This window comes from Pipra filicauda, unplaced genomic scaffold (assembly GCF_003945595.2).
Source record: "Pipra filicauda isolate LSUMZ 115617 unplaced genomic scaffold, ASM394559v2 scaffold256_size1097316_pilon, whole genome shotgun sequence".
Classification (NCBI taxonomy): Eukaryota; Metazoa; Chordata; class Aves; order Passeriformes; family Pipridae; genus Pipra; species Pipra filicauda.
The window spans coordinates 630,443-639,777 of record NW_024104372.1 but is presented as its reverse complement, the minus strand read 5'-3'; the positions used below and the strand labels follow the sequence as shown (position 1 = coordinate 639,777).

General features: G+C 43.0%; 1 protein-coding gene across 1 annotated transcript; it reads left to right on the top strand.

Moving 5' to 3' along the window:
- Positions 1 to 154: 154 nt before the first annotated feature.
- Positions 155 to 9,056, top strand: FAM151B (family with sequence similarity 151 member B). Its single transcript, XM_039382113.1, has 6 exons — positions 155 to 235; positions 459 to 584; positions 1,703 to 1,868; positions 4,074 to 4,291; positions 5,825 to 5,960; positions 6,931 to 9,056. The coding sequence occupies exons 1-6, from the start codon at positions 217 to 219 to the stop codon at positions 7,082 to 7,084; spliced, it is 819 nt and encodes a 272-aa protein (XP_039238047.1). The 5' UTR covers positions 155 to 216; the 3' UTR covers positions 7,085 to 9,056.
- The last annotated feature ends 279 nt before the right edge of the window (positions 9,057 to 9,335 follow it).

Sequence of the window (9,335 nt, the reverse complement as noted above, 5' to 3'; positions counted from 1 at the left end):
TAGAGTAACGTTGAAATATTCCCCGTTTTGCAGGCACACTGTCGACCCCAGGGCTACTGCCCCGGCCGTGCTGTCCCTTCCCTTCCCAAACATTCCGTTCCCGAACCTTCCCTTCCTAAACCTGTCCTGCCCCGCCCCCCCCGGTCCCGCCCCGCTGTGGCGGCGGCGGTGCCGGCACGGCCCAACCCCCGCGGGCGGGACGGGATAGGCCGGGCCATGGCGAGCGGGACCGCGGGTGAGCGATGGTGGCGGCGTGGGCGGGCTCGGCCCTCGGGAAGCGGGGACAGGGGAGAGGGGCTCCATCAGCCGCCGGTGAGGAGCGGAGACAGGGGAGCTCCACCGCCCTGGGCCCCGCGGTGGAGGAGCCCAGGCGGGGCTGGGGCGGTTCCAGGCGGTGCTGAGGGTCCTGCCGTGTCCTCCCGTGCGGGCGGTGCTGAGGGACCCCCATGTCCCCGCAGGCTCTTGGAGCGAGTGGCCCGTGGACCATTTCCTCCGCTCCGGGTGCATCACGGCGCGGGACGGGGCCGCCGTGCGCTGGTTCCACGCCGCCAACAGCAGGGCCCGGGCGGCCGCGGCTGCGCGAAGTGAGTGCGGGACTGGCCCTGCCAGCCCTTCCCCTTTCCCCTTTCTCCTTTCTCCGTTCCCTTTCCTGCCCTGCTCAGTCATTACTGTTGGAAAAGCCCTCCCAGGACCATCGCGTCCAGCCTTCGTCCGTGCACCACCGGACCCAATAAACCGTGTCCCCGAATGCCACATCTTCACACCTTCCGTACACCTCCAGGGATGGGGACTCCACCACCTCCCTGGACAGCCCCTTCCAAGGCCTAAACTAAACCTTCCCTGGTACAGCTTTGAGGCCATTTCCCCTCGTCCTGTCCCTTGTTCCCTGGGAGCAGAACCCAATCCCCACTGGCTCCACCCTCCTGTCAGGGAGTTGTAGAATGAGAAAATCCGTGATGCCCCAGTCTGGGCAGCAGGGAATTTTATGTGAATTTATATGAATATTTGGGAAATATTTATGTAATTCCATATGCAACGTGCCTTCTCTTGAATATCATTACTAGCTTTTTTATTAGTATTCTAGTCTAAGGAACTGTATGTATTGGATTCTCTGCAAAGCTGGTAGCACTGCCCAGACTCGTTATATAAAGCTGTTTTCTAGAGCTTGCAGCATTCCTAAGACTCCCATTCGCCTGTCTTGTGTTTCAGCTCTCGTTTTCCTGGCTGGCTGACTTGTTTTTAAAGTTTTGACAGAGATGGGCGGGTCAGGTTTGAGAATGAGACAAGGGGAGTGCTCAGTCTCTGCCAGTGTTAAATCCTGTGCTCATCTTTACTCTGAAAGTATCTGTCTGGAACCCTGTTTTGAGAGGAAAAGATTTGAAATTTAACAAGAGTGGATTCACATGCTGGATGTCCATTTTTCTGTTTCTCTGATGAAAAAAAAAAACATGTGATTACTCAGCCAAATGTATCTACAAAAATCAGTTTTCACATGCCTGTAAATCTTTAAAGAGTTCGTGAGTTAAGTAACCAGAGAAATGTATCTTTCATGTCACAGACAGCAGTTCCCACTGGGGATGGCCTGTGTGGAGTAAGTGAACACAGGCTGGTGTGGGAAGACTTGCTGAGTAATTGTTGCTGTGAAGCAGACACTGAAACTGTTGGTTTTGCACCATAGAGCTTCAGTTTTTATCCCCCCCAGGCAATGTGCACATGGTAGAAGCTGATGTTCTCCTCCGTGGTGGGGAGGGAGGGAAGGGAGACCCGATCCTGGCTCACCCCCCTGACACAGACAGTGACATCACACTGCAGGAGTGGCTGACACAGATGGTCAACACCAATAAAGGCATCAAGCTGGATTTTAAGAGGTATCTCCACAAAAAGATTTTTGTGTTGTTTGCAGTCTTACTGGTTAACGATTTTACAGGTGATGTTTGACCAGACTTTTTCCTATTGTGCCATTTTGTGTGATGCATTCCTTCCTAAGCAAGAAATGAGGAAACGTCATCCTTATTAATAAATGCATCACAAGAATAAAAGCTTTGAAAGTAAGTTTTGAACTGCAAATAATATTTTTTTAGTTACTTCGGGCAGACTTTTTCTGTTGGGAAAAGGGAAATGGTATCCCTCTGGAAGGCTCCTATCTTTGGCCTGATTTATTAACTAGATTTTCAGAGGTTCATTCAGAATTTAACCATTAGCTGTTTCATTGTCTTGAATGGAAAATACACCTGAAAACCCCATGAGATAGCCTTGGAAGTAAGCTGTGATTTCCAGACATTCACTTCTGCAGCTCCTGACTTCAGCTTTGTCTGAATTTCCATATGCAAAGTCTGTTTTGGCAGCAAATTACAAAGAGCTTCATCAATGCCTCACTACGCTATAAAAGTGCAAAAAACCCCAGTAGATAGTTGTAAAATGTGATTTATGCCTGTTGTTCTGTGTAACACAGTTACTGGTTTTGTGTAAAAGTTCTTGAAAATGCAAAATATGTGGGCAGGCTAAATCTGTTTATTGTTACAGAATCTGTGTATGTCCATCTGGGCAGAGAAGAGAATAAAGCAAAGTAGGCATTGGGTTTATTTCTTGTGGGTTTGGGGATTTTTTCTTTCTATTTTAATTATTGTGTAAATTAATTTTAAAACCACCTACTTTTTGTTTTTCCACCAGGAATTTATAGCCATTTGCAGTGATTTGAAAAAAGCTTTTAAAAGTATGTTGCATTATAAAAGTCTAGTTGTATAAAAGCATTTAAAAATACATTACACAGTGCAGATGGAGTCAAATGAGTGATAACAGAATTTGATGTTTGCTTTGGGGTTTTTTTTCTGTGTTGTTGTTTATTTCAAGAGATGCTGCTTTGGGCTTTTTTCTCTCTACAATACCTTATACTTTGTAGTACAAAGGAAGGCTCTTCGCTGTCCTTGACAGATGTGAACTGTCCTGGCCTCAGACAGTGCAAGAAATGCTGAAGCTCACACGTTAACTCAGGCCATCGCTAATTTTTCTCCTGTAAGACTTGAGCTTATCTCAGCTGGAAGCGCTGGGTCGAATTCCTGCCACTATACAAAAGTTAAAATATACAAAATGACTTTTCAGAGAAAACAATGCAAGCAGCTCAGGGGACAGTTTTTGGCTTTAGAGCTGACCTAATATGAGAGCTCTGACTATAATGATTTTAAATTCCTGAACGTTTTATAAAGTGTTAATTCATGTGCTGTAAGAGAAAAAAGGTTTTCTTGGCATTCGTTCCTTTTCCCCATTGTTCCACATCTCCTTCTCTTCCAGAGTACTGGTGCTTTGAAAGTTTTGATGGGATAGAGGTAGAAAAAGCTACCTGTGCTTTTTCTTTTGATTTGAAAGAACAGTCAGAATACATGACTCTAGATTTTGTTAAATGCTTACAAGGTGTGCTGCACTGGTTGCTCAAATAATGACAACTCATATTTAATAATTTAATCATTAAATGTGGGGTGGACGTCTGACAGGCAGATTTTCTCTGCTGCCACACTTTGGAACTGTAGGGAAAATCATGACCAGGCATAAAGTGCTGAAATGGGTGTCCTTTTACTCTTTTAGTTGCCTGAAAATGTTCAGTTTGGGGTTTTTTATTCTCCTAGTATGGGTGGATTGGCTTGCAAAGGTGTGAAGGTAACTTTCAGTCTGGATCTGAAATAGTGATAAAATCTTTGCAATGCTGAGTGTGGTTAAGGTTGGAAGAGATTACTTTCACCCCTTGGATATAAACCACAGGAATATATATAAATAAATATATTTACAGTATCTATGGATTTCAGGTCTCATTAAACAGAAGTGTTGGAGCCTGCAGTAGATTCCTTTTTTAAAACCCTTCTCAAGCACCCTTCAAGACGAAGAGGTGACAAGCCTGGGGGGCTGTGAGGTGACACCAGGAGGTTCTGGGAGCAGGGGTGTGGCAGAATGGCGTCCTGAGAGGTGTAGGACAGGTCCCCTGCTGACACAGGGTCGTCAGCATTCGCTTAGTGTCTGAGCAGGACAGTTAAGTAACGCACTCGTTCTGTGCCTTCCCTGGTTCCCCTGGTGGTCCTCCACAGCCTGGACGCCGTGGGACCATCCCTGGAGCTGCTGGGGCAGGTGGAGCAGCAGCTGAGGAGACCTGTGTGGATCAACGGGGACATCCTGGCGGGGCCCGGTGGGAGCCGCCCGGCGCTGAATGCTCAGAGCATCCTCAGCACCGTCACCTCGACCTTCCCCGACATCACCCTGTCCCTGGGCTGGACCACAGGCTGGCACGGCCACCACCACGGGCAAGGTACATAGCTCTAGCCAGGCCTTCACCCTGCACAGCTGCTTTTCTTCACATTTGTCTCTTAATTGACTCAACACAAGCTCTGCAACAGCCTCTATTTGAAACTCGTAGTGAATGACATGAGAATGATTTTCTTTGCTGGTGTGTGAGATGCAGTGTGATCCTGCAATTACCTCAGTGTTGGACTGGCAACTGGACTGCGTAAAAATCTGATCTTTTTGTTGTTAAAATAAACTCTTTTGTTCTTCAATTCATTCTCATGCACTGAGGAGCTTTGGGAGACAAACTCCTCAGCCCCTGTTTCAGGTAGGTCTCTCCCTGAATCCTTGAAGGATTGGTTTGGTAATTGGAATTCTGGCATGTTTCCTGAGGAAAAACAGACTATCCAGAAATTTAAAACCCTGTCTGTGCTTCTTTTGATCATTGAAATCAAATTGTTAGTTAACCTTGTCTTCATTTCTATTGAATAATTGAATTTTTGCAGTGAATTTTCCAGTTTTCATTATTTTTGGGTCCTTTTCACAGTATTCCTCTTTCTTGTAATTCTCATTATGATCAGCAGGGTCCCCACCAGCATTGTCTGTGGCCACCAGGGCAAAATTATACACTGTTCCAATTGCTGATTACTCTTTAGCAAGATTTAGTATTTTGCTGTATGATGCACAGTGATTTTATTAAACTGTTCAGTGCTTTCTCTCAAATATTTTCAGCGCAGGAAAAAGTTGGTGGAAATATGCATTGGAAATACTGAGTAACATTTTAAAATTAATTTAATGTTCTCTCCATTCTAGGTTTCAGTTTATGGTAATACTAATTAAGGGTATGCTGGAAGACTTGGGAAAAACAGCTCATTTGACTGATTTCAACTAAAAGTTGCTGTTTGTCCAGCAAGACTATTTTTTTAATATTTGGTGCTTTTTTATTCTTTCCAGTCACACATTGCATATGAGTAATTGAGAAAAAATTTTAACTATTGTTTGTAAGATTTTCATAACCTGTGGAAACAAAAGAACAGTTAAATCGTATTTTAGGTAGCTGCAGTGCTTGTAAAAATCTCAGCAGAGGCACTTGGAGTGTTTTAGATTGCTTGATGTTTGCATTTTTTAAGCGCAGAATGTTTTGTGTGCTTTGTTTGTGTATAAGTCAGTCCTATGGGATTCATTCAAATTTTTTCCCTAATTTTTCCTTCCTATTTTTGTTTCTAGAGGGTCCCTGTCAATGTCAGACGAGTCCATACTGGAGTCAGTGGCAGCGAATTCAAAACCATCACATTCTGTAGCTGTATGTGAAATAACAGTGCAGCTACTGCAGAGGAAGGTTTTAATAAGCGGTTTATTTTCCCATGTTAATATTACCTTTCTCCTCTGGGATTATTTTTTCTTAGAACCATCTGGAAATTTCCTTTCAGAATTCCATGATTTTTGCCAGTCCCTGACTTTGCTCATTTTGTGTCACAGCTGAATCACTCTGTCAAGCTCTGGGTTGGGTGGGGGTTGTTTGTGAAGGGTTTTTTCAATCCATTGTTGTTCCCTGCAGGGTACGACTGGGGGATGGTGGAGGAGATGTCCCAGCTGTGCCAAGCCCTGTCCCAGCCCGTGACATTCCCTGTCAGGGCCATGCTAGTGCCGTGCTCCCTCCCTGCTCTCCGATGGCTGATCCAGCAGTCAGACAGGTTGGTCTGGGAGCCTCCATTCCCACCTATCCTGTTATAAACACAGCTGTTAAATTAAATACAACACACTTACTCCAGTGACATTGGAAATATTTTCCCTTTCAGTTCTTTAATTCCTTCAGCTCTCACATTGTTTGTTTCATTTGACAGAATTGGTCACTATTAATTTCTGTAAAATAATAAGTTTCCAAAAGCTTCTTTTTCATTACCTACAGTAAGAATTAATTTCACAATATTACTGCATTAAGAATATGTCTTATGAATTGTGCCAGTCTCAAATATATCCACATTGGATACAAGCAGTATTCCCACTGAAATATTAGGATTTTCTCTTTCAACTCAGAATAAAAGTCATGATTTTTTAGTGGCATGATTAGAAGACAGAAATTCCTGAGCCAGTTTTACTGACATACGATTAAATTCTGATTTACCCATATTTTAAATTAATACGGTTTTATTATACAAAGGGGAACATTAAGTATATGTCATGAGGAGATTGTGGAGAGTAATGCTTTTAACTGTGGTTGATACTGTGGAGATTTTCAGGTTTTTTGAAAAGTTACATGCAATTAATGACAATTCAGTTAATCAGGTGGCATCACTGCACATCACTGAGGCGACAGAACAGAGCATGACAATCACCCACGTCTGGGATTGCATCCTATTTCCTGTTCTGCAGCTCAGCCTGTGACTATCGATTACTTTGTCAAAGCTTAAATGCTCAGCCTGGTAATTTCTTTGCTGTATATCTGCCCAAGATTTTTTATTTAACTACTTGCTTGTTTTGGCAGAACACTCACACAGATAAATTGCAGATAAATTGTTCTAGGGGTTGCAATTTTTGGTATTTAATTACATTACTAAAATTGAGATATCGTCGTGAATATTTTTTAGGAGCTTATTAGTGCAATGTCTTTCTGATTTATGTGCTTTTTTCTCTTTTACTGTTTTCCCTTTTTTTTGCATGTAGGTACAGCCTCACTGTTTGGACAGGAAAGGACGACATATATTCTGTAGAGGATTTGCTTTCCATCCGAGAAAATTTTGATAAAAGTAGGGTTTATTATGACATTTTCGAGCCGCAAAATTCTGAATTCAAAAAAGCCATTGGAATAGAACAGTAAATGCAAAGCAGGCAATGCCTGACGTTACAATGCTCTATATTGTAATTTCTTTCAAATGTGAGGATTTCTTGTTCAGAGAAATGCATTTTCCTTGCAAGAGAAGCCATATTGAGCACACTTCTGGTTACTGGAGGAGATTTTATACAACACTGGGGAAAGGCTTCTCAAACAGAAATCCAGTGCCTTCTTCAGTGTTCCCTCCTCCCCATGTGGGATCCTGGGGGCTCCACATCCCAGAAGGGGAGAAGGGCTGTTTGTACTGAGTTAGCCCTGGTGGAGTTCTGTGTCCTGTGGTCACTGTGCCCCATCAAAGCTGAGTGGGAGTGGGGAGGGGGCTGCAGAAGGGGCTGGGACAGCCCCGGGGGTGATCCTGACCTGGCCCGGAGCACAGGGAGGGGTCCTGGCAAGGAGCACATTGGGCACAGTCAGAGAGCTGAGCTGTGACAGAGCAGTGCTGGTGCCTCTCTCAAGGGCTTGGAATCTCAGAACTTGCGTGTGAGATGTTCCCCTGCCATGTCTCTGGCAGCCAGAGAGCAAAGGAGCTGCAGGGAGATCAGTGATTGCAGCAAAAACAGCTAATTTCTGTGATCACAGGTATTTTCTGCGTTGTCCTGATTTTTGTGCATCCCTTTAACTGACAGGACTTCACAAATTTTCACAAGTGGAAGTTCCCTCTGAGAAAAGCTAAAACCCTGCTGACTACTGCAGGAAGAGCCTGACCTGCTTCATTTAAACCATTTGTTTTGCCCGTTTTGCTTCTACAGCCTTCAGAATTCACTCAGACTGAGCTACCAGCTGTGCGTTATTGCCTCTGCCTGACATTACAAACAATACAAACAAAACCACAGTGTCAGAGGAGGTTTTGATTTCTGGGTAAAAGCTGATGCCCTGAGCAGGGATTGCCATTTCTTCTTGTCCTCCTGTTCCCATTCCTCTCACATGGTTCCTGTGGGAATTGGATTGATATGGATGTTGAACACAACTCCTTTTAGGCTGTTAGTGCTGAAGTTAATTACAGCAGTTTTTGGTTCTTACATAGCCCTGGTACAGCTGTGGTAGAAAAATTAGTTACATTTCCTAATCCTAAATTTTGAAACATGGTGATTTCACACAGTCACTAAAATCCAAGACTCCCTGCTGTTACCTATGGCTCCTTTGACAGCTCCATCTAATAATTGTTCTGTGTTATTGAGGGGTAGAGCCTTCCTCATTTTTGTTACCTACTAAGGTATATGTGGGTAAAATTAGCAAAAATTTTTCCATATAAGGAAGAAACTATCTGGTTGTACTTGGGATAGTTAAACAAAGTACTTAATTTAATTTATTCCACCAGGCCAAGTGAGTGGCCATAACCACCAAAGGGTCAGGTTTGCAACTGTGATTCCTTTAATGAGGTTGGGGAAAGTACTTATTTTTCAGCCACAGTTTGTTGCAGGCAGTTGCATTCATTGACTTAAGGGATTTCATCTCTCAGTGTTTAGGCCTTTTTGGGTCTACACACACAGACTGTTCTGTTATTTAGAAACCTTTTTCCCATTGACCAGTTCTCACCTGAAGTACTGGGATTTGTTAAACTTTGTAAACTATTTGTAAACTATTGAATAAAAACCATCAGCAATTGCTAGAAGTATTTTTAAAGAAGATATATCTCTCAGTAATATCTGTGAATGTGAATAAACAGGGATATTCAGATAAAATTAAAAGAAGACATGATCTGGATTACCAGGAAAATTGATGTAGGCAATTAATTTAAGACATGTAAAACTAGATTAAACAAATGCTAGGAATTAGTTCTATGAAGCATTCTTGTGAAGACAGAAGAGTTTGGCTATGTGGTGAATTGTATAGATTTTCCTACATATCTAAATTTCTGTATGTATTTTTTACCCATAGGTCTCTGCTAGTTCCATGTGAACTCGTTTATGTCAGTCTGGTCTGAGTTGCACATAAATAAATTCATTTGAATTTCTTACTCTGTGTTTATTCAAATGCTCTCCTAAAATAAAACAATTTACGTGTGCGGCTGCAGTGAGACAGTGATGGTGAGATGAAGCCAGGTTTTATTCTGGTGGGAGAGCCGGTCTGTGTTGTTTTAGCTGTAGCTGTCTTTTTATTTTTTTTCTTTTACTTTCTGTCAGGGATGTGTTCCTTGTATTATACAAACACTGGTAATTTACTGCAAGTGCACTTTTAGCTTTCTGTTTCTCTGTGAATTTGAAGGACCTTAGTAAACAGATAAAATAACACTGTA

Excerpts from the sequence above, each read along its gene's own strand:
- FAM151B (XM_039382113.1), top strand. Across the intron at positions 585-1,702 it reads GGCGGCCGCGGCTGCGCGAA|GCAATGTGCACATGGTAGAA; the intron begins GTGAGTGCGGGA and ends TATCCCCCCCAG. Across the intron at positions 4,292-5,824 it reads CGGCCACCACCACGGGCAAG|GGTACGACTGGGGGATGGTG; the intron begins GTACATAGCTCT and ends TGTTCCCTGCAG.